The sequence below is a fragment of the Propithecus coquereli genome, unplaced genomic scaffold, assembly GCF_000956105.1.
Source record: "Propithecus coquereli isolate 6110/MARCELLA unplaced genomic scaffold, Pcoq_1.0 Scaffold126, whole genome shotgun sequence".
Lineage (NCBI taxonomy): Eukaryota > Metazoa > Chordata > Mammalia > Primates > Indriidae > Propithecus > Propithecus coquereli.
The window spans coordinates 3,300,216-3,324,536 of record NW_012136747.1 but is presented as its reverse complement, the minus strand read 5'-3'; the positions used below and the strand labels follow the sequence as shown (position 1 = coordinate 3,324,536).

General features: G+C 48.6%; 1 protein-coding gene across 4 annotated transcripts in view; it reads left to right on the top strand.

The window, feature by feature from the left end:
• Positions 1 to 23,247, top strand: part of GRAP2 (GRB2-related adaptor protein 2) — a 38,354-nt gene extending 15,107 nt beyond the window's left edge. Inside the window, exons 2-8 of one of the 4 annotated variants that reach the window (XM_012638000.1) lie at positions 4,300 to 4,391; positions 11,089 to 11,180; positions 14,254 to 14,373; positions 18,629 to 18,797; positions 20,650 to 20,868; positions 21,993 to 22,115; positions 22,713 to 22,911. In XM_012638000.1, the coding sequence (XP_012493454.1) occupies positions 4,314 to 4,391; positions 11,089 to 11,180; positions 14,254 to 14,373; positions 18,629 to 18,797; positions 20,650 to 20,868; positions 21,993 to 22,115; positions 22,713 to 22,892 (981 nt within the window). In that variant the 5' untranslated portion in view covers positions 4,300 to 4,313 and the 3' untranslated portion in view covers positions 22,893 to 22,911. Of the gene's footprint in view, positions 1 to 4,024; positions 4,392 to 11,088; positions 11,181 to 14,253; positions 14,374 to 18,628; positions 18,798 to 20,649; positions 20,869 to 21,992; positions 22,116 to 22,712 lie in introns of those variants that run through there. The other 3 variants (XM_012637999.1, XM_012638001.1, XM_012638003.1) reach the window with 3 other exon arrangements.
• Positions 23,248 to 24,321: the final 1,074 nt, after the last annotated feature.

Sequence of the window (24,321 nt, the reverse complement as noted above, 5' to 3'; positions counted from 1 at the left end):
GGCCCACAGTGTGCAGAGCTAGAGGGAATATACAGGTGTGCTCTGTTCTAAGACTCAATGCATGAAAATCCAGACTTTAAAACAGATAAATTAAAAGGCAGTTATTTGCATGACAAATTTTCCTTTCATTTTATAAAGTGATTCACGACGGGATTCCTTTATAGAGTGAGCCTCCATAATACATGCTAATATGATTCCATTTACAAATACTCTATTCATAATAACTTTTCAAGAATATTCCTATTTCGTACAATGGAGCTTAGCTATAATCATTTTTCCCTGGCAGTGTGAGGTTTCCTACTTCTGGAAAGTAATTGAACTGACCTTGTCAATTCGATGGGTGGGAGAAACACATTCCCTTATTGTCTCCAACAGAGGCTTTACCTGTCGCACAGAAAGAACAGAAAAGCTGTGGAGTCTAAGTCTCTGAATTATGTGTGGTTAGGCAGCTGGTATAATTTTACATTTTTTGCTAAGGTCCTCTCGGTAGCTGCAGCCAAAGTCCTCAAATGTAAACTATTCTCACTATTCTCTTATTTCATTTCATATACAGGATAAACTATTAAAAATTATTGCTAATGTCCAGAGGTAGGAAACCACACACAACCAGGGAAAAGTGATTATAGCTAAGCTCCATTGTATGAAATAGGAATATGCTACAGGGATACTTATAAAAAGCAATGTTGCTCTCTTTTTTTAAATCTCAAGATATTATCTTAACCAAATTGCAATATAAACTGGGGCAAGTGTTCAAATTAGAGCTCTCCCCAGCAAAATAGAAAGTGATATCAATTTAGGACCCGTCTCCCTCTGTCATTGAGGTCCTGAGCCTGAATCTTCACGTAGCTTTGTGGTGTTATGCAATTGCTCTTTTTGAGAGATACATAAAATGGAAACCTTGGCTATTCATAGCCAACTTAGGAGGAGCTGAAATTGCTCAAGAAGTTTCTTGCCTGGGACCATTTTGATGGTAACTACGCATTTATGAACAATCCACTTATAATCTGGCTTTCAAATGGAGGGTAAAGAACTGTCTCATGGCTTCTGTTTTCGGCCTCTGTGATGACTGTATTTTAGAAGTAGACAAGCATTCTTGGTATACAGCCTGAATATTTTTCAGGCTTTTTGATGGTAAAAGAAGCTTACATGGAAATGCAAGGGCAGAGAAAATCATGTCAGGGCAGTCCTGTGTGGCATTACCCTGTGGTGAAGCAGATCTGTGTCGCCGGGTTGCTAATGGATATTTTGTGCAACTCATAAGTGGGGGGAGTGAGAGAGCCGCAGAGAGCTGGTGAGAAGCAGAGCAAACACTAGGGCCGACAACTGGCAGCATCCACGGGCCTGGCACGGTGGGGGCGGCGCTGCTGGGGGTGGCTTGGCTGACCCTGGAGGCTGCAGCTTCTCACGCTGTATGGCAGGTAGCATTGCAGCCATTTCTAAAGCCCATCACTGGCAGGGAAACACATTTAATCCATCCGTGAGTTTCTCTGAAGAGAGGTCTCTCTCTTCATCTCCCCCAGAGGTCAGAAGCATGGAAATTGCAAGCAGTAGCAAGAAGGCTCCGTTGCACTCTTGAATTCAGGCTGCTGCGCCTTCTCTCTCCCCAAGCAACTCCCTCTCCCTCTCTGACTTGCTGCTACCCAGTTTTTATCGCCATCATATTTTTTTGTTTCCCAGATGCAGTCTGTAGTTTTATAGGCAGGTACAGCTTATAAAACAAATGGATAAATACTGAATAAACTATACTAGTTCAGGTCTCTTTTTCCCTGGTGGTAATTTTAAAACTTTTCAAAATTAACACTAATGGATATATAGAAATGGGATATAGATTTGCATGCATTTTTATGATCAAACAGAAGACCAACCCCTGGGGATGGCATATTTACCATTCTCTGCTATTAGGGTGTTTCAAGGGAAGAGTTTTTGAAGCCCCGTGATTTGAATGAAAAGAGAACATAACCCACCCCACCCTAAATAAACAGCAGCCTGAGCAGATTTCATTTCGCAAATGGAAATGGGAGCAAACAAATTTTTTCCAAGCGATTTCATGAAGAGTGGGCCTGTTTAATTGGGTTTTTTGAGCCAGGATTAATACCATAAGCTGGGAGCTCTGTGATATGCCTGTGTGGTTGGCTTGGCCACACCGCCTGCCTCCTGGGGAAGGCAGAGAAAAGTGCCTCTGTTCAGAAGCAATTTTACTTCTGCTTTGGCCACCTCACTGAAGTCATTTACAGCCAGCCTGGACCTAGCGCCTGGGCCTGAGCTGAGCTACATGTCATGTTGGAAAGATCTTCCCCAAATCAAGGTCATATCTAGAGCATGTCTTGGACATTTTTTCATCTCTAATTTATGTAGCTTTCTAATATGGTTAGCATTTGCCCTCCCCTTGTCTCTGTCCTGCTTATTAAGGTAAATTTGCATAGAAATGGGATCTTGGTTTTCAGGACCATTCACCTGACACTTGATCCCTTGAGGTGACCAGTGTCTACTGCTGATACCATGAGGATGACCCACAGAAGCCACATCTCCCTGCAAACTAGACACAAGTCCTTAATTAGGAGAAGCCTTGCATGTTAAAGTAATGGGGTGAATCGAATCGGCAAAGGCATTCAGCATTAACTAAGGAGGGCAGAATACTCCTTCCTCTCAACTGGGTCATCCTCGGTCACAGAAATTCTAATTTGCCTTAGATGGACAGATTTTGAAAAAAGTGTGCAAAAAGTATATTTGTGTTGTTGTTGTTGTTTGGAAATAAGTTTTGACTGGTGATAAAGCTCAGAGAGTTAACTATGACATTTTACTTTGGCTCTTAAGCTATTTTTTGCTTAATATCTACCTTTGGATGTGTAATATTCACCTCTACAAATTACCTTTGGAAGACCAAGCACGTGTGGAGGATCAGAGAAACGAGCGCCTTGCAGGTGGCTGTAATCCTCCAGTCTCCTGGTGCTGTGCGCGCCCACCAGCGGCACCTTCCTTATTTACCCAAATCCTGTCTATTTGAGCAGAAATTCCCACTGAGAGAACGATTTGGTCCTAGTTTACTGGTCTCTGAAAGTCCGTTAGGTTTGAGGGTACTGATAAACTAACTCAGAGGGTTTCAGACACAGAGAAACTTTGAAAACCATAAATGCCAAACAAGAGCTTTCAAGATTGTCCTGAGAGTGAGCTGTCTCAGCAAAGAGTCACGGGAGTTGATGGTCACGGAGACCAAGCATCAGATTTCAATAAGAAACGTTTATAGGAGACGGGAGGCTCAGAAGAAAACGTGTGTGTTTCAGGCTACCTTTGCTGGGGGAAAAATTCATTCCATAAAATTACTTTAAAACGTAAACACTATTTAGCTTTATCTTATATAATGCTTTGTATCTATTATCAAATTTAATCTCACAATTTTATTAGCTGAATATTATGATCTCCATTTTACAGATGAGGAAACTGAGACTCTGAGAGGCTTAATTACTTGCCCAAGATTATATAGATATTCACCAAGAGCACGAGGATTCAAGCCAGCTCTCTTGCTATTCTGTCCTTACAGTCTCCTAAAAAGTAACTCTATTTCCTACTCAATGTAGAATGTGGGCTGACTCATTTATCTTTACACAGGTCTATGAGGAGGGGGCCAGTATTTTAACTCAATTCAAAACTATTAAAATCAAAGTTTCCAAAGTGTACTTGGTTTACACTCGAATAATAAAATAAGTAATCAGACTAATCAAATCTCCCAACTCTCAGACCAAAATGCTTTCTACTCTCAAACCATGCAGAAGGAAGCTGAGTTCCCCAATGGCTAATGCTGTCTAATTCTCTAAAATGATTCAGATGTAAAAGAGGAAATGGCATCTGTCTAATTAACACCGCCTGGTTAAATATAGCTGCCAAGGGATAGACTCGGGACAGTGTTTACAGAATAGTCTTTCCAGCCCCCTGGGCCTCAAGTTACAGATGATAGCAAGCCTTCCTTCCTTATCAGCGGGAAACAGATGCCCCCAGAAGTGGTGTCAGGCCAGGACCAGCACGGGGAGATGAAAGGAGAGGGGAAAGGCTGTCGCTGGCTTTCACTTCCTGCTCCTGGCATTCGGGGATTTAGAGAATGATCCTGGGACCCAGATCCTAAGGATTCCAGCAGCTCTTCCGGCAAACACAAGCCCTCTCTTTGCGCCCGAGTCTTGCTCTCTGGCCTGGAGACACTCATCCGACCACTCTCCTATGAGCTGCTCAGACTGCGAGGCAGCACCGTGGGCTCTGCTGCCCTCCTCCTGGCAGACAGGCACAATGACCACATTATTTCTCTTCCAGCTTCACGTGACAACATGGAAGCTGTCGCCAAGTTTGATTTCACTGCCTCAGGTGAGGACGAACTGAGCTTTTACACCGGAGATGTTCTGAAGGTAGGTGCCATGGGGCCCCAGGGGAGCAGTAAAGAGTTTGGGTTACTTGAGTCTGGCCACTAAAGTAATCTAACAATCCATGCCTTTGTCTCTTAAGAACTGCACTTGGTTCCTTTTAAAAAGAGAAGTTCACCTCTAAACAAAGGGTTTCTTCCGGGCACCTGTGTGCCACACGCCAGGCCAGGAGATGGAAATGGAGTCAACATAAGCCGCCATCCTCGTCCTGAGACACTCGTGGTCTGGAGGGGGAAACACATCCATCCAAACGTCTGTTACAGATGCTACTCTTGGCTCAGTGCTCAAAGAGCACAGGTGATGGAACCAATGATGCCACCTTGAAAGATGGAGGGTTGTCGGAATGTGTGCAACATGGGCTTTGAATGAAAGCTCAGAGTTGTGCAAGCGCGTGTTGAATTTAGAGAGCATTGCCAGGTTCAGTGTGGCCGGAACTTAGGAGACGAGGGTGTGGGAAAGGCAGCCGGAAGGGATGTGGCTTGATGAAGGCCATGCACACCCGGCCACTCAGGGGCTTCTTAACACTTGTCTTCAGCCCACACTTCAGTTGTAGTGGCCACTTGCTGAGCTGAAGTGGCCTTGGACTTCTCCCACGTTTCACACACCACACTTACAGACTCTTAATCCTTGTTTTTTTGCAAAAGAGCACAAGCCCTTCAAGAGGCCATTTGGAAGTATGTGAAGCCAATGCCCCTGCCTGACCTCAGAGCACCCTTAGGCAGCCCACTCCCTGGTCCTCAGCAGCCCAGATGGCCAGCATGGTCTCACCACGGGAATCTTGCTTGCCAGAGAAAACCTTCTCAGCATGTGAGAGGGTGACTTGGAAAGTGTCCACTGACCACAAAACACTTAGAACGGCTTCTTTTGGAATTTGAACATGCCCAGTGTGTAGCCTTCTAACTGCTCTCAGCTTGCGCGTTCTAGGAATAGTGGTGGCAAAGCGTAGGCCTTCACAAGCTTAAAATATTGGTTGGGCTGCTGACCCAGGAAAAGGCAGCCTTCACTGCTTTGATCTACCAGCGTCCTGGGGGGACTTGCCACAGTGAGAAGTTCCTCCCTTCTCTATGGGGTATTGTGATCGTGTGATTGTCAACCCCTCTAGAGCATCCTTGGGCCAACTCCCATCCTTATCTTCCATTGCAAATAGAACCTAATATCTTGTTTAAGTTTTCTCTATTCCCCAGAAACATTAAAAAAAAAACAAACTTTCCTCAACTCTGCTTCCCAATCCAGCTCCTAATTTCTTTCCTCTGCCTTGTTGCCAATACTGGGAAGAATTCTCTGTACTGGGCACTCTCCACTTCCTCATTTCCCATTCATTCTGCAACTCTCTGGAGTCCACCTTTCACCCCGACACTCTCCTTAAGTCCACCAGTGCTCTCCTTAATGCACCATGTAACGGCCCTGGGCAGCGCCTGTAGCCTGCAGCCTTCCGCACTCTGCCTCTCCCGGGAGCTCTTCCCGCCTTGCGTCGGCAGCTCCACCCTCTCTGGGTTCTTCTCCCTTCCTGGGCACTCCTAGGGGGTCTCATTTTTAAGTGCCCCGCTTCCTCTCTTTCTGACTTGAAATATATGCTTCCCTGAAGGTTCTGCCCTTGGCTTTCTGACTTTTCTCCTCACTCTGAGCCATCTCACCCCGGCTCTGGCTTCAGCTCTCATTTCTGGACCAAAGACCCTCGAGTGTGTGGCTCTCGCTCTGGTTCTGACCTCTCTTGCACTCCAGAGCCGCGCTGCCAATTGTCCGTTTGCTGTCACCACACAGATGCCAGCCCCTAACTCGTGAAGTCCAGAATCACTCAAATGCCCCACACCATCCTCACCCCTACTTCTGCCAAACTACTCCGCATCCACGTTCTAAGTATTGTCACAGGTCACTCGCCAGGATAGAAGCCTCAGTTCTCATCGGCACCTCCCTTGCCAAAGTCCGGTGATCAGTAACCAAGATGGCCTGAGCTGCTCCTGTCGGGCTGGGATGTGGCTAAGTGGTCTGCAATGTTATTTCATCATCTCAGCAGATCTGTGAGGCAGGCACTAATTTTTCCTCCATTTACAAAGGCGGGGGTAAAATCACGTGTCCAAAGTCACGCAGCTAGAATGTGACCGAGCCAGGATCCGGAGGGAGCTCTGTCTGACTCCTGAGCGCTGTACTCGGCTCTGAATATTCTCCTTTCATGGTATCTCTCAAGCAAGTCCCTTCTTCACTAGAAAGGAGAGTGTTACAGTAAAGAGGAGCATAGGCTTTGGAGCCAGACAGATGTGAGTTTGAATTCCAGCCCACACACATGCACGCACACATCTCTGAAGACACAATGCCCCCAGGTCACACTGCAGCGCACACACCAGCCTCTCTCAGGTTCTCCACCATCCATACTCCAAGTGCCCTTCTCTGCATGCACGTTCGACCACCTTCTCTGCCTGGAACCCTCGCTGACCCTCCCCGCCGCCCGCCACCCCAGCAACATGAATCCCTCCCTCTTCAGCTCTTCCCCAGCATCCGACACACACCTCACTCATTTCCAGGCACTGATGGCCTTGCCTCCCGTGACAGCTATGTATGGGCGGGCGCGACTCCATGGTCTCACACACCTCCTCTTCCATCTCTCGCGCTGCCCTTACCCCGCGGGGTCCTAACTGCCGGTTTGTGTGTTGACTACTCCACTGGCCAAAGCTCTGCAAGGGCGGGGCCGTGTCTGCCTCAGTGTCTAGAACTCCCTAGTATTTGATGAATGAATGAACTGTTAATTCCTCCCCTGGCGAGCTCCCTGAGAGCACAGTCGTGTGGGGTTCTTCTGTATCTTCACAGCATCTGACACAAGTCATGGCCCAAATAGGTGCCCAGTACATGTTTCTTGAATTGCAAATTGCATTTCTGTGTGCTCATTTAGAATTCCATCCAAAAGCCAACCCCCTCCCTCTCTCCAAAGTCCATCCAGTTCAGCCGTAGTGATAAAGAGAAAAATGGAGAGGGCTTGTTGCCTGAGCCTCCCGGATGTCTGTGGACGGTGGTTGGTACCCGTGCCTGGGGCTCCCACATGCGGCTGCAATGTCTGCCCTCCCCTCTCCAGGTGGGTGACACACCCAGGATCCTCATGATTATTTCCAAAGCCAGCTCTTCACTGCTCCAGCAATTCACTTCTGGCATGCTCTGTCTCTTGTTTGGTCTTTAGTGCTAACGACTACACAGCGTCCTTCCTTAGAAAGGCACAAAAAAATATCCGACTAGCTCACCAGCCACCCACCTTCAATAGACCTCAAGTTCCTCGGGGCAAAGGCCTGGCTTATTCATCTCTACATTGCCAGCACCTAAGTGCAAACAACAGGTGCTCACTAGATGCTGATCTGCACGGAACGGTAAACAAGATGGTAGACAGGGAACTCCTGCCAAATGACTTGATCCCACTTCTCCTGTAAGGGAAATATGTGAAAAGTCAGGAATCAGATTTTTTTCTGTTCATGCCACAAACCTCTGCAGCTGCAGCTACAAACGGCACGAGACTTAACATTTGAATTTGCCATCGAATTTGTCAGTAGCTTTGAAAAATGTCTCTTGACCCAGTCCATTTCTATCTGCTTCTATAATGCATCTAACTCACCCACATTTCTTCCTACTAAAACAGCAACCTAAAAGCACTAAGAGTTAATTCTACGTAATCAACTTCTTCAATCCTTCTGTCGTGCCGCCAGGAGCTATAATTCCATCCAATTTAAAAATCCTCCCAGCTGTACTTTTGGTCCTTCTCTTCCCACATCTAACTTATTCTCAGGCCATGTAACCCAGAAAATTATTCTGTCAGGGAACATTATAAGAATCAGGGTACAGTAAATTTAAGTGTAAAACTTCAAGTGTTCAGGCTGAACTCCTCGCAGGTTTATGCGATGGGTACGAGAGATAGGGGGACCGAACAGATGGAGAGATAGACCGAGGGGCAGGAAGTGCGGGGCCTGGGCCCAACGGCAGGAGGAAACCACCTCTCCCCTCCCCCCATACCTGTCTTTACAGAAAATGAGATTTTTTAAAACCTCACCTTCTCTACCCCGTAAAAAGCCTGTAAATTCACCTCTCAGGAAACACAATCTCCGGTAGAACAGGCAGCAGGTGGTGGAGAGAAATGGCTGGCATTGTGGGATAATCTTTCAGTGTCTAGAGGAGGTGGATGAATATGAGCCGTGATTACTAAAATTACAGCTGGTTTCAGGTCAGAGAACAAAGCACAGAGTGTGGCTCTTCCTGTGACAGGCCAATTTCCAAATGGCCTCTTTCCCCTCATCCCTGCTCGCTTTTGCATTTGACACGGGCTACCCTGGCCAAATGCCACATTCCCACGTGATGGGAGAAAGGGATTCTGCAGCCGTGAGTTCATGCTGGAGTGAAATGTCCTTGTGTTCTCTGTGTGGCTGCCGCAGTTTCCTAGCTCTTTTGACCTAGATTTTCGGCCTTCCCCTTCCCCCGTCGGCACACACATAGCCACACATCCTCGGTGATACCAACAGTCACATTTGATGTCAAAAACTATGAAGTTTTCTGTTCTCAGCAATCTCGAACTCAAATATGGGACACACTTTTATTTCTTCAGAACAAATGATTAAATTCAAAACATACACATATAATGCTTTAAAGAACTTATAAACCCTTCCATGTCCTTCAGAGCTGCAGTCCTCCCTCATAAGAATATCACATTTGATGGAATTATATTTTTTTAAAAAAGAGTCCACACTTTCTGAAGGACTTTCAGGTTCCAGGGCTCATTTGATCTTCGCACCGGCTCCGTGAGGCGCTAGGTGGTTATTATTGTCCCCAAGTTTCAAATGGCTAATTGACTCGCCCAAGGTCATACAGCTAGCGAAAGAACCGAGCTAGAAACCAGGTCTTCCCGTTCCAAACTCTCAGCTCTGTCTTCTTTCCACCTTGGGAGCGATGTTAGAAATAGGTCGTCATTGCTTCTCGAGTACTTAGTTCTCTTTCAATTCTCTTTCCATCTTTTTCTTCGGGAGAGAGAAACCCAAGGGACCCATGACTTCAGCGCCACCCACTTTCAGATGATTCTGAAATCCCAGACTCCAGCCCCAACCTCTCTCCTGGCTGCAGACTCACATATCCAGCTGCCCCCTGAGGTTTCCTGCTCAGCTGAGAATTCAACTCAAATCCTCCGCTGCCATGTGAAGTCCAGGGGTCTTTCCCCAGGCCTGCCCCCTCCTGTGTTTTCTACTTTGTAAAGGCAGCACCACCCACTCAGTCTTCCAAGCCAGAAATCCCTTCTCCTGTAGCTCCCAAGAACAGTCATGAAATCCTGCCCCCGCCCCCATCTCTTGCCTGGAGGGCTACACTCGACTTCCTGGTTTCCCTCCCGACTTTGCCCTTCATCTGTCTTCACACTGACACAGAACTCTTTCAAGCTCTAATTCTTACTGATATTTCCCTGCTTAAAGTCTTTTCATGGCTCCCCATAAATTTCAAGATAAAAATTCAAACTCTCCCGCCTGGGCCACGAGGCCTGTGCGTCTGCCTGGCTTCCCCTGTCTCTCCTCCTAGATCCACCGTCTAAACCCCAGCCACGCTGGGTGTCAGTTCCCTCCTCGGATCCTAGAAAGAGGAAGTTCCTTTGCATCTGAGTAACTAACTCCTTTCATTGACAGAGCAGGTCGTTCTCCTCCAAGAAGTCCTTCCTGTCCACTTCTGCTCTCCCTTTTCTCATCGTACTCCTACCAGTGCAGAGACTTTCGGCTGCAAGAAACAGAAACTAAAAATGGCTTAAACAATAACGAAGACGCATAATTTCTCAAAGTCCAGAAGTAGGAGGGCTCCTGGGTGTTTTATTATTCAGTGGCCCGATGACATTTCCTATCGTTCGATCTGCCGTCGTCCTCATTTAGAATTATTCTGCAACTCTCCGTTGTGGCAGACTTAGAAACATTCTCAGTCGGGGGTGGCAAACATTTGTCTTTTAATGTAAATGAATCTCATTTTCTGAAATAACCAGAAGCTACATAGAGTCAAGCCTGGTGAGTAATAGGAGTAATCAAGATAGGCGATAACACGTGGGGTCACAGTCAAGGTAAGACCACAGAGTAACGAGACAGAACGTTTGGTTTTGCTTCTGATCTGGCTCTAAGAGCAAGTTTAGCAAAGGCAACCCAAGTCCCTTGAGTTCAATCCAAACGATTGGTGAAACACACACAGTTACTGTTTCCAACACTGGCCTCACTTGGATTGTTTAAGTTTTAATCTGCTTGTTTAAAAAATAAAAACAAAATAAATTTTTAAAAATCCCCTGCTTACCTGGAAGAGAAAAAGAAACAAAACCATCGTGGAGTAGCCATTCTTGCTTTCCCACCGTCTGCTCAGAGGGAGAACTTAAGGTGCTAAGATCTGGGACAAATGAATTTCCAAGATAGAAGGACAAGGGAATCCTGGGAAGTCCCTGAGTGCCGAGTCTGGGAGGCCAAGTCACAGTGGGGTGACACGAGTGGGTGGCCCAAGTGGACAGAAATAACTCGGGGTTGAGAAAAGCCAAACTCCAAAGATAAGCCCACTGCCCCAGACCGGAAAGTCGCAGGGCAGCTGTTTGGTTCCTCTGGCTTATTTCCCCCTAAGTCCGACGGCCCTTCTTCGCCCTGCAGCCCCTTCCTCTTGCTTTCTGGTATTGTCCCTGCAGTGTTTTTGTCCTTCCTTCTCCTCTGTGTAGATTTTAAGTAACCAAGAGGAGTGGTTCAAGGCGGAGCTCGGGAGCCAAGAAGGATATGTGCCTAAGAATTTCATAGACATCCAGTTTCCTGAGTAAGTACGTGCAGCCCGCTGGGACCGGCCCTACCCACACACAGTCCTCTCCCTCTGTCAGCGGTCACCAGAATTACCGTGCGTACCGAGGCCACCGTCAAACACGGCTGCCTCTGGAGCTCTCTCCCAAGAGCCTCCAGAACCACACATCGAAGGCCGGGGCAGGAGGGAGATTTTGCATTTTATTTCATTGCCTTTTGAATTTCACACCATGTACATGTACTGCCGATTTTAAATTTTTGTACAATAAGTTTATAAACTCATATCATCTACGGTGATTGCAATCACAGGGTTTCCAAGAATTGCAAAGGGGGCACTGTCGGCTACCCTACTTCAAGAGCTGCTACTTCAAGGCTTTCCTCCATCACCTCCCAGCCCCACCTTGCAGCTAGCCAGGCTCTCCACCCTTCATCGGGTGGGAGCACGGACACTTCCTGCCTTCCTTAAAGCACACTCACTCCAGTGAGAGAAGTCAGTGGGGGGAAGGGGAATTCCCTTCATAAAGAGGAAATGAAAAATTGAGATTGGGTCTCCTGTGTCTTAAGAATTGACCACAAGGGTTAGATAGAAATCTAATCTTGTCTCAGAGCCAGGGTCTAGCCCAAAGAGCAAAAGTTTGTTTGGAAACCAAAGTGGTATTGGTGACTGCAGTGAGCGCAACGGCAGCACTCATGGTGAACTAGTACTGACCAGGAGACAGTGGAATGACCACTGACCTTGACCGTGCCCTTGATGCTACCAATAATCTGCTAGGTGACCGCATGGCCTTCCCTGCTCCTCACACCTCCGACCTGCCCCCACCTCACTCTCAGCCCATGGCTTTGCCTCTAGCTTTTCTGGGACAGTGAAAGCCACCCAAAGGGAAACTCCCCATCCCCTGCCCCCACCCCTACCGCATCCGCCCACCCCCTGTAACTGTGCTCAGACTCTCTGCCTTCCCTGCAGCTGTTTGGAAGGAACTGTCGGTGCTGCTAGCGGAAATTCTCCCTTCTTTCCCACATTAACTTTCTTTCCTTCTCTGCTGGGTCATTCCCATCAGCAAACAAACATGCCTGTAATTTCTCCCAGTTTACCAAAAAACAAACAAACAAAACAAAACAAAACCACTTGATCTCAAATTCCCTCCCAGCCACATTCCATTTCTTCAAAAGAAGGCTGCATTCGATTTTTCCTACTCCTCCTAGGCCTGACATTCCTGTCCAGGGGGCCACAGGTCCCCATTCTCAGCAGACTTGACCTGGGGCTTTCTCCCTCCCACTGAAACACTTTCTTCCTGGGCTTGGGGACACCCTTCTTCCCCAGATGGCTCCTCCCCATCTCTCTGTGGGTTCCTCCTCCTCTCCAATCTCCTTAGGTTCAGAATATCCCCTTCTCTGTGACATGTTTCTCGTCACCATATTTTAAATTACTCTCCCACCCCCACTCCCTGTCCGTCCTCTCTGTTGTCATTTTCTCCACAGCACTCGTCATCGCGTGACACACTTATGTTTTAATTATTTTGTTTATTGCATGACCCCCCCTCCCAGAATGTAAGTTCCCTGAGAGCGGGGTGCTTGTCTCTTCTGCTCATCACTGTGTCCCCAGTGCCCAGAAGAGGCACAATAGTAGACGTTCAATAAAGCTGTTAAGCGAATGAATGAAAAGCTTTGGAATGATATGTAATACTGATCCCCTGGCCACTCATGTCTAATATGTAGCATGTGGAAATTTTTGCAAGTCTTGAAAGAAGCCACTTATCGAATTCCAGTTGGAGGAAAAATGTTTATTTTCTAAATTCCCCTAACTGCCCTTTGCCTCTTCTAAAATACTTCCTTTGCGGGCCGGCTGCTGCGGAGTGCGTCCGCTCCTCTTCCCATCCCTCTGATCTTCCTGCACATGGCAATGCCGTGGTGGTCACTTGCTCTGCCCTGTAGGGGCGCGTGGCAACTACTCCGGCAGGATCCGTTGGCACCAGGAACCCCTGCTTTCGGCCCCCTCAAAGCACAGCCAACCTTCCCCTGCAGTCCCAGGTCTGGAATCAGCACGTCCTTCCTGCTACCCTTGTCTCAGAATCCACCTTCCCAAATTCTAGGAAGCAAAGGAATTGCTCACAGAGAAACCCAAAGCCTAGGCCCGTTGGGCATTTATCTTAAAGGGACGTGAGTACTAGCCTTCTGGTGGCAGCAATTAGAGCAGCCACCTTGAAGCAATGTGACACAGTCCCACCTTTGGCCACTGAATGATTGCAAACACTCATTTTGCTCGTCTGTGGTTGAGAGAGGTTTCTGGCCTCCTGCCCTGAGCCTGTAGCCACTGTTTGCCTTGCCCTGTGTAAGTGTTTGACTTTCTCATACATGCCGTGCCGTGGGCAGCAATACTTCCAGAGGCTGCCACCCTGACCGTTCTCCTGGAAGAGCAGTTTTTCCTCTGTTTTTTTGTTTGTTTGCACCGCAAAGATTATTTTCCAGCCTGGATTTGGGGGGGAGGGCCCAGCTGCTGTGTAGACACTGCTCGCTGGCTGCTGCCAGCCCCACTCATCTCCACACGTATATGCAGGGCTCCTGGGTGCCTCGGAGCCTCTGCTGGGCACACTGAGCAAAGCATGCCAGCCAGGGAGCAAGACCCCCCAGGAGGGTAACTCTCCTTTAGTGCCCTGGGGAGGAGCAGCCACTCTCAGCCTGGTGGCCCCAGCGCCTAAAGCTGCCCCTTCCCTCCCTGTGCTTCTCTGTCCCTGCAGCTCTTCTCTGCCCTTCGTGCAGCTGCGACAGGCGGCTGCTCCCCACAGCGAGTCGCTCCCACACTGCCCCATTTTGGTGCAGCGGCGCAGTTCCACGTTCAGGTTTTCCAAGCCGGAGAGTGACTTCTCCTGGAGGGAAGGAACAAAGAGTGAATCAAGGGAACTCACTTGCCTTTCCTGAGAACCGCCTAGAGCGTCGATTTGGTTTCAAAAAGCACCTGGCCCCTCTTTGGTCTCTCTCTGCTCTCTACGGAACAGAGTCCCCACCTCTCTCCCTTTGGGTCACCTGTTCTCCGTGTCTCCCTCCTGCCCCTTACGTGTCTCACCCAGATCCTCTTCTTTTATCTTGCCCAATAGATGGTTTCACGAAGGCCTCTCGCGACACCAGGCAGAGAACTTACTCATGGGCAAGGAGGTTGGTTTCTTCATCATCCGGGCCAGCCAGAGCTCCCCAGGGGACTTCTCCATCTCAGTCAGGTACTGGCCATTCCCAGCACCACCCTTCTCATCTATAACTACCCAAACTGATGAAGCCAAGTGGTGACCTCTGAACGTGACCCAGTGATCGGAAGCGTGGTAGCCAAGGAGACCAAGTATGGCAGCATCTAACAACGGTGGTACTATCCCTTTCCTTCCCAGAAGGTGCATACGTAACTCTTTAGGACGTTGGTTTGTGTTCAAAATTATTTATATGTTCATCTGCCTTCCCCGCAGCCCAGACGTTTCTGGAAGAGCAGGAATTTTCTCTACTTCATCTCTGTGCCTTTAACAGTGCCTGGCACAGAGTGAGTGTTTGTGGAAGGAAGGAGGGGAGGAAGAAGGACGGAGAACTTCCACTCGTCCACATCCACTTGGGGACTTGAATCTTAAGCTTTTCTTTTACTACTGATGTATGTCTGAAGAAGGGTAAGAGAAAAATAGAATCCCCAGTCCTTGCTGTAGGATATACAGGGGAGGAAAAGGGGTGATACCTTTCCTCCCCAGCGTAGGGGTCACAGCCCACCCTCCCCAAACAAAGACAGTTTAACAAGAGAAAAGCATAATGAATTTATTTAATCAAAGTTTTGTTTGATTAAGAGAGCCTTCAAAAATGAAGACCCAAAGACCCAGGGGAAACTGTCTATTTTTATGCTTAGTTGTGATAAAGGACGGACAGCCATGTGGAAATGTGACTGGACAGAAAGGGTGTGATCTGCTGGTAACAGGCCGGGCGAGGAGGCCCAGCAAGGCCCGGCCGTTCAGATTCCTCTCGGCCTCTCTGTGGCATTCCTTCCTCCTGGGTCCAGGGCAGGACCCCTCTGGAACAAGGTCTTAGGACGTACTGTCAGACAAGGTCGGTCAGAGAATTTCTTTATGGCCAGCTCCTACACAGAAAGGTGAGGGAAAGTTATGATTTTGTGGCCTGCTTTGGAGGAGAGGGGTTCTAGTTTCTATGATCCGCCTTGGGGAAGAGGAATTCTGGTTTCTGTGACTCGCTTTGGGAGAGAAAGAGGGCAGGAGAAGGTCAGAGGGAGACTTTGCTTCTGAGGCCACTTCTGAGGCCTTCCGATCTCCTTTGGTTCAAAGTACTCAGCATGAGAAGGGGTATCATTTTCTAAGCCCCAGCAAATACGGATACAGTCACAGGCAGCTGAACACAAAGAAAGGCTACCTCGACACAGTACAATCCAGCAAAAGTGAAAACAGCAGAGCCAAGGAGGGCCAAGGGTTGGGGGCTGTCGCAGCGAAATCTCTCTCATGTGCAGCACCTGGGAGGAAGTGACTCAGTCCAGGCATAGACATTACACAGCCCCAAACTCAGAAGCCCCAAGTCTGAACGCATGGCGTGTGGTCAGCATGTTGGGGATTGCAAGTCACGCCTTAGATTTGGTGACCACATGTGAAAGTACGAGAAATAATGCTGATAGCAGATTAGTAGGAGGCGTGACAAACTGCACCGAAAAACCTTACCGTGGAGTTATTAACAGGAAGTGCTGATCTGGATTATTCAATATATGAATAATAAAGCATGCAGCTTTACTTGTCCTAAGAACAGAAATCCAATCTCAGGTAATAAACACTGGCCACTTTGCTATTTAGAAAGAATGAATATTTGTGAATATTTTAGAGGACAGGCAGGAAAGACTTACAAATAACGGGTCAGCCATTGGCTGCACACGTGCCTCGAAGGTGCTTGAAAATCACTTGGTCCCTTTAGCGTTGCCTTTGCAAACTTGCTTAAATTCTCAATTTTCTCTAACGGAAATTTTCTTTTTCACAGCTTGGGTGATGGTAAACTTTAGCTCAGGCCAATATTGATGTATCACAAATTCTGAACTTGTTAGGTCTTCATTGATGAAATTTTGCTCTCTTAATATATCTTACAAGTCAAACCTATTTCCTAAGCCCCCTCCCCACCCCCATCCCCACCATAAACTGGACCAAGTAATTTGTTAGATTGAAAGGCATCTCTTGGTGCCTTTGGTTTACATGAAGAGGACTCTGGCTTTTTCAGCTGGGAATTATGGTTTATATCTCCTTTATTAGAGTGAATTCTACAAAACAGGCTTGACTTCTGCAGTCTTCCCCGATAGCGAGGCGATGCAGCGTCTCATTCTGTGATGATCACCATCCTCACTGTCACATCTTCTGCAGGAATGCAGTATCATATGTTCCAAAGAAAAATCATTTTTATTTATTTTCACATCTATTTTCTGTCATGGGCACAGATAATTAAGAGCTAATTGTAGCCCTATAACTTAGCATTTGGTAAGGGCCTAAAACACTAGAATTTGGAGTCTAGAGTCCTGAGTTACATCCTTTTCTTGTCTCTCTTAGGACTTGAGACAATGGTCAGGCCATTTTCTCTCCATAGACCAAGATGACCAACTGCAACCCTGACATTCAACCTTGCGGCTTACAAGAGTGAAATGGATACCGTTCCACACTCTAAGTTCTTTGACTACGAAGTGATAGATGAATAATTATAATATCACAAGACTATTTCCTCCTCCTCGCCCAGACTATGAGTTGAGCCATGGAGTCTTAGAGTGAAGAAAGTATCTGTTAGTGTCCAAAAGCAAAGGGGAGGACCGTGCAGTGAATGCAATGTGTTAATTACTACCTCACGTCAATCAAGCAAGAGGTTACTGCACGACCTTTAGCCTCACCCAGCTATGAGCAGAGCCCAGCACGTAGGATGAGACTGAGGGTCAGAGTTTCTGTCACCTTCTGAACACAGATCCTAAATCCATCCCCAAGAACCTCCACTTACCTTCAGGGTTATCTTTACTCTCTAAGACCCTTTAAATTCTTGACCTTTCTTCTAGATCAGGCAATTGGTATCATTAGTGCCAGTTTATTTTTAGATAGAAATGTATGTTTGTTTGAAAAATAAACTTTACATCCAAAAGAGCATGACTTGGCAATGGAGTAGGAGTGGGTCTAATAGCAAAGGCTCAGCCCACCCTTCCCAGATGGATAAAATCCAATTTCTCCAGCCCTGGTATGAATGTGCCCCATCACTTGTGAGTTCAGGCTGGTATCAAAAGGTGCTAATCAAAAATAAGATAGCATGTTTACGTGGCATGACAAGCTCACTGGACTGGAATCAGAGAACCAGGGTTCCTGCCTCAACCCTACCACTCTCTCACTGTGACCTTGACCAAACCCTGCACCTCTCTGGGTCTCAGCATCCTCATCTGTAAAATGGAGAAGTAAGGCTACCCAGTCTCCAAGGTCCTTTCCAATTAAAACTCTACAATTCCAGACAACGCTTTTTTCCCCAAAAATTCAAAATACTTTGTAACCTTATTTGTGCAAAACGTAAACCAAGATCAAGAGATCCTCATTACGTAGAGAATAAATATGACGGTTTTATTAGGGAAGCAAGTAGCTTCTTACCTGCCGGTGCTAGTTTATGGTTATAGTTTAAAGGAGACGGTTCAAAGTATTTCTAACAGAAAGATAATGGGGCTTGAAAAACCCCTCTGCTGCTGAGTCCTTAACACCTGCGGTCCCCCAATCCCTGGGCCTTGGACCAGCACCAGGAACCGGGCCACACAGCAGGAGGTGAGCGGTGATGAGGGAGCAAAGCCCCACCTGCACCCACAGGTGTTCCCCGTCGGTCCCATCCCCGCTGGAGCCCCACCCCCTCAGATCAGCATTGGCATCAGACCCTCATAGGAGTGCAAACCCCACCGCAAACTGCGTGTGCGAGGGATCCAGGTTGCACCTCCCCGTGAGAATCCAATGCCTGATGATCTGAGATGGAGCCAAGGTGGTGATGCACCCTCCCAACTGCCCCCCCCCCCAGCCCCGGTCCATGGAAAAAACTGTCTTCCATGAAACCGGTCCCTGATGTCAAAAAGGTTGGGGACCAGGCTTAACACAGTACAGGACTTGGGTGTTGCCATATTTCAAACAAACATTGTGAAAAGGACTTTGATCTCTTAGTCTTTAAGGCACTGGAACATTTCTTTCTTGTAGAAGGTTGGTTCCAGTGTTCAGGACAGATTTCAGCTTATCTGATTACCTTGTGCTAATGTAAAAATCTAGTGTAGCCTATGTCCTAAGTGGTCTGTCCCGCAAACCTGCTAAAGCGTGGCTGGGCCAGCTCACCTGCCCAGTGATGAGTGATCCAGGTCTACATTTCCTGCCCAAACAGAACTGCACCATCTCTAGATGCAAGCAGCCTGGAGGGGGAGCCATTGTCACCATGTAACATACAATTTGGGTTTGCCTTGGTCTCCAGGCACGAGGATGACGTTCAGCACTTCAAGGTCATGCGAGACAACAAGGGTAATTACTTCCTGTGGACTGAGAAGTTCCCATCCCTAAATAAGCTGGTGGACTACTACAGGACGACGTCCATCTCCAAACAGAAGCAGATATTCCTAAGGGACAGAACCCGAGAAGATCAGGTATGCTCGAGGTCCCAATCAACCTCAATCTAGAGATTTTAGGCAGCTTGAGTTTCCATGTGAACCACCAAGAAAATGCATTTGATGGGCAGACCCTCTGAGCATCCTGAAAGGCAGAATAACTCTGAAGTCAGATCTCAGTTTAAACCCCAGCTTAACACTTCCTAGCTATGTGACTTTGGAAAGTTCTCCCATCCTCAGTTTCCTCATCCATAAAATGGGGGTAATGGTGCTATCTACTTCACAGGGTGGTTGTGAAGGCTGGAGAAGATAATTCATCCTCATCCCTTCCATCATTCCTAATCACTCAACAAATATTAGCTCTTGGTGTGGATCCCGTTGTCTTATTATTCATAGACATTGCTACATCCTGGTTTTCAGCCTGAGTTGACCAAGGATGAAGGAGTCAGGGGGCTACAGACAGGGATGTTAAGGAGCAGCCTAGAGTCCGGGACTAAAGCAGCAGGTAGAGTTTTGTGATGGGATTGGGGTAGGGGTGAGATGGGAGGACATGGGAGAAGAAAACTGTGCCTGGAATTCTTGCTCTTGGAACTGTTTGGAACATAGACTATTGTTTTAATAGAAAATGCATCAGACAGACCTGGCACTGAATCCTGATTTAATCCCTTAACTACCTCTATTACCTAGGAAAATTAAGAAACCTTCCTGAGTATCAGTTTTCTCATCTGTAGAATGGCGAGAACGGTAATACCTCCCTCACTGGGCCATTGTGAGGATTAAATGAGATAATATAGCTAAGCATGGCCACGGAGCCTGGCCCATAGTTGGCACTAAGGGAATGTTAACTTGCCTCCTATAAATAAATCCACATACTCACAAACACACAATTTATAACTATTTTCCAAAGGAAATAACATGGTTATAAGAGACAGGTATTATAAGAAGCATTCACAAAAATAGCTGAAATCCTAGGGACAGGTTATTTGAAAAGGCACCAAGACTGTGAAAGCAACATGTGCTTTGGGGAAGAACAGAAAACCCTGCCTTGCAAGCCCTTGGTTGCTTTTAAGCCTGAGAAGTCACTGTCGAAGGAGAAAATGTGTCCCCGCCAAGTGCACACAAAAGTTCAGAAAGGAAAACAAAGGTTAACCAAGACCATGTGAATTATTTTAACCAGGAAACAGAGAGATTAACTTACTAGGATGTGTGTTCAGAGATAAGAGAGGCAATATAAAATTGCATTAAACTGGATTAAATGAGTTAATATTTGTAAAGTGCTTAGAACAATGCCTGGTATATACTAAGCCCATGGGCCCTGTGTAATTGTTTGTCAAATAAAAATAACAATAAAGTATTTCTCATGCATGAGGTTGTTCTAACGTTAAGCAGAAAGGCCTTGCTCCTTCCCAGCATGCCCAGCGGCCGCCTGGTTTCCATGGTGCCGTGGGAGCATTGCTGTTTGGGTCTCTGTCACCAGGCTATAAATGACAGCTCAAAATCATGCAAAGTCAACAGCAGAGCTTATCTGGAGGGTAGAATGTCCAGCAGTGTGGCAACATGTGATAAGGAGGGGTGGCGTTTGTCAGTAAAATGGAATACTTAAGCTTGATTACACAGAAAAACAGACAAGCCCACTAGGAATGGACGAATGGGTACTGCATGGCAAGCAGTACTGTGTCTGTGAACCAGACACCTGAACTCCTAACACTGGGAGGATCTGAGAACGGAGAAGCCACTTTTGAGAGTGTGAAGGTCTGAACCATCCATTCTCTTTAAGGTGAACCCGTCCCACCAGCTGTTCCTTGGAGCCATGGTGAGCAAAGTCTAGGAGCAACTACCAGGTGTGGGTAGGACCAAAAGATCCAGGAAGCATCTCTGTTCACTCTCCCAGGGTCGCCGAGGCAACAGCCTGGACCGGAGGTCCCAGGGAGGCCCCCACCTCAGTGGGGCTGTGGGAGAGGAAATGCGGCCCGCCATGAACCGGAAGCTCTCGGACCACCCGCCGGCCCTCGCCTCGCAGCCCCAGCAGCCCCAGCAGGCGCCCCTACAGTACGCCCTGGCGCTGCAGCCGCCGCAGCAGCGCTACCTGCAGCATCCCCACTTTCACCAGGTATCCCGAAAGAGTAGAGAGGGCTCGAGAGGGTGGGAAGGAGGACCTGCCCTCCCCCTAGGCCTGGCCGAGGCTCCTCAGGTCTCACGGAGTTCACGAAGAAGATCCTGGGCTCCCCACGTGGCAGAAATATGGAAACCACTCTTGGCAAAGAAGCCTCTGCAAATTAAACGGCTCCATGCCTGAATACACACACACACACACACACACACACACACACACACACACACACGCACACACACGCACACACGCACTCACTCTCACCCTGAGGACTCTGAGCAATTGCTTCATTCTCCTATCTGCACAATTCTAAATCTATTCCTGCCCCTTAACCCATCTGGATGTCGAGATCCACAGGAAAAAAGGATTAATACCCACCGTGGAGCCTTGCTGATTTATTTATTTATTTATTTACCCTCCACCTTGGTCCAGATGGGATTTCAGGTGGCTTACAGAGAGGAACAATACAGCCGGATAACATCGTTCCTAAATTCCTTAGCAGGGCACACAAAGGCCTGTGTGAGCTGCCACGTCTATTTCCCCAGCCCTCCCCGCTCTCCCCAGCAAACACGCATTCCGGGACCTGCACGACCTTTAGTTACCTGAATGGTCCGTTTTCTCTTTCTCCCATGCCTTTGTGGCTGTTTATATGCTGATCCCTCCGTCTCGAGTGCCCTTCCCTGGCCAGTCTTGCTCCTTTTTTAAGCTGGAGAGCAAGCACCACCTCTTCTAGGAAGCCTTCTCTGACTTACCCCAGCAGGCTTAGACACTCTTCTCCCTGATCACTTACCATGTACATGTGCACGGTGCCCGCGCTAAACAGAAGCGCCCCGAAGCCAGGGACCTTCTCTTTGCAGCTTTATATCCCTAGTGGCTGGACAGAGGGTCGGAGCCTGCTAGATATTTCTTGACTGAATAAGTGAAACCCACATTTGCCTTCTTTGCCTTCAGAGTCTAAGGCCCCGTCTAAGGTCCTCCTTCTCCCCTCCGTCATCGAGGGTTTACTGCCGTCATTAGCGAGCAGCAAGTATCCCTGGGATACTGGCTGTGTGGATGGCATCCGAGCAGTGCCCTGGGGGAGCCTGGCAGCGGGGTGACGGGTCCTCTGCTGCCTCTGTTTCTAGGAGCGCCGAGGAGGCAGCCTCGACATAAACGACGGGCACTGTGGCACCAGCCTGGGCAGCGAAATGAACGCGGCCCTCATGCATCGCAGGCACACAGACCCGGTGCAGCTGCAAGCAGCAGGGGTAGGTGAACTGTCCCTCTCCAGGCTCCCGGGGGAAAGGCTGAGGGACTGAGTTCAATGGAGGAGGCAGGGCAGGAGAGACCCGAACCACACAGAGCTCAAACTCCAGGTGGGAGTGGCCGGCGAGTGACGGTGTGGGGAGGTCTGGGGCCCGCTGCTCCCAGTCTGGCTGTCCGGCCTTCCCTGCTGTCATCGTTCTTGGCTCTGGTCTTTGTCATCTTCATGGCAGTTCTTTATCGCTGTCTTTATCACCAAGGTCCATCTTCACGCATGACTTGATCACACTAACACGGGGGGCCATTATTCTGGGCATGTTGCCATTCTGTTTGTCACTTGAAGAAATAAAAACACCACCTACTGATGTGGAAAGAGTAATTCCCCAGGGTTCTCTAGGGGCCTTGGACAATAACATCTCTGTCGCTAACAGTCCTGAGTCCCGTGCTCAGGGCTGTGCCCCTGCATGCACTTTAGGTTGCAGCGGGGTCAGTCCCGGGCTCTGGGAGGATGTGGCCGCGGCCAGCAGCCAGCAGACCCTCTGCTCCAAGGAGAGCCCGGCCGGCCCACGGCTCAGTAGAGCTCCCTGTGCTTGTCCCGACAGCGAGTGCGGTGGGCCCGGGCACTGTACGACTTCGAGGCCCTCGAGGACGACGAGCTGGGATTCCACAGCGGAGAGGTGGTCGAGGTCCTGGATAGCTCCAACCCCTCCTGGTGGACCGGCCGACTGCACAACAAACTGGGCCTCTTCCCTGCCAACTACGTGGCACCCATGACGCGATGAACCCTTCCGGGGGTGGGGGGCCAGAGGCTTTTCGTCTGAAGCTTCCCACAAGAGAGCGGACAAGGAAAAAAGGCTGGACTGCATGACTACATATACATACGTATACCTATGTATGCCTATGTACACACACAATGTTTTATAATAGTAATTTATTGGCAACTGGGTTGGCTAATTAGTTGGTATGAACAGGAGCTTGGGTGGAGAATGATATTCATACTTGTCTGTCTATTCCCCTCCGGGGTGTGCGGAAGGCCGGAGTGGGGGGTACAGGGAAATGAAATGGAACTTCCTCCTGTCCTTGAGCTCACACCGCTTCCTCCTCGCCTTGGGTATTTTCACGGAGAGCAGATAAGCTGAGACCACACCCGGCGCTGGCCGGCGTTGGACGCAGAACAGCAGGGTGGAGTTGGACTTGATGGGGCAGGTCCTGGCTCACGTGCAAGCTCCGCTGCCCTGGAGCGGGTGCAGGGCAGCTCTCCTCCTGCTCTCCGAGGGGTGGGCACTGCTGCATTGAGAACCGAGTGCCGATCCAGTGCCGCAGGCAGCCGAGCAAGTCTGAGCTGGGAGCGGGCTGGGGCGGAGAGGCAGCACAGTGCTGGAGAGACCCGCCTGGGCAGGGCTGGCCTTCCGGACGTTCATGTCCCTCAAATGAATGTTCCCTGCGGCTGACAGGAGACAGTGTTTCCAACATGGAGAAACGGGCACGCTGTGAGGAGCCCGGCACTGGGAAATCGAGGGGTTTTTCACAGCCCCCTGTGGCTACTCAGATGTAAGCTCCGCTTCCCCAGCTGCAAGCAAAGTAGTGTCCTAGATAAAGTGCTGGGGAAGCCCTGGCTGAGAATGCCACAGCTTAGAGTCATCGTTTGATGGTTACAAGGGCGTGTTTTCAGGGCTCTTTTCATTTTCCCTCTTGATCTTCTGTGATTTGAAGAGGCCCTGCCCAGTAGCACGGAGAGAAGCCCACTTAACAAGAGCATCGGCTATTGATCGATTGATTGAACACTGCCCAGGCGGAAGCTGGCTTTGAAATAAGCTTCTTGTTCGAGCTGACCCACTGCTGGCCTCCCCCCAAGAGCTGTACCTGGGGAGAGGAGCTGTCCCACTGCCACTGTCCCTCCTTGTCACCTCAAACCAGAATCTGTGTCCTAGGGCTCCCAGCCTGGCTGGGAGGAAGAGACACTGCAGAGGAAGCTCAGGGCCTTAGTGGAGCCTACAAGCAAATGAGTCTGCACAGAGGGCACCTAGAAGGAGTGTGTGTGTGTGCGTGTGCATGCACCCTGTGTGTATGCGTGTGTGTGCATGCACCCTGTATGTGTGTGTGCGTGTGTGTATGTGCATGCACCCTTGTGTGTGTGCATGTGTGCATGCATCCTGCATATCTGTGTGTGTGCGTGTGTGCGAGGGTGTATGCACCCTGCCTGTCTGCATG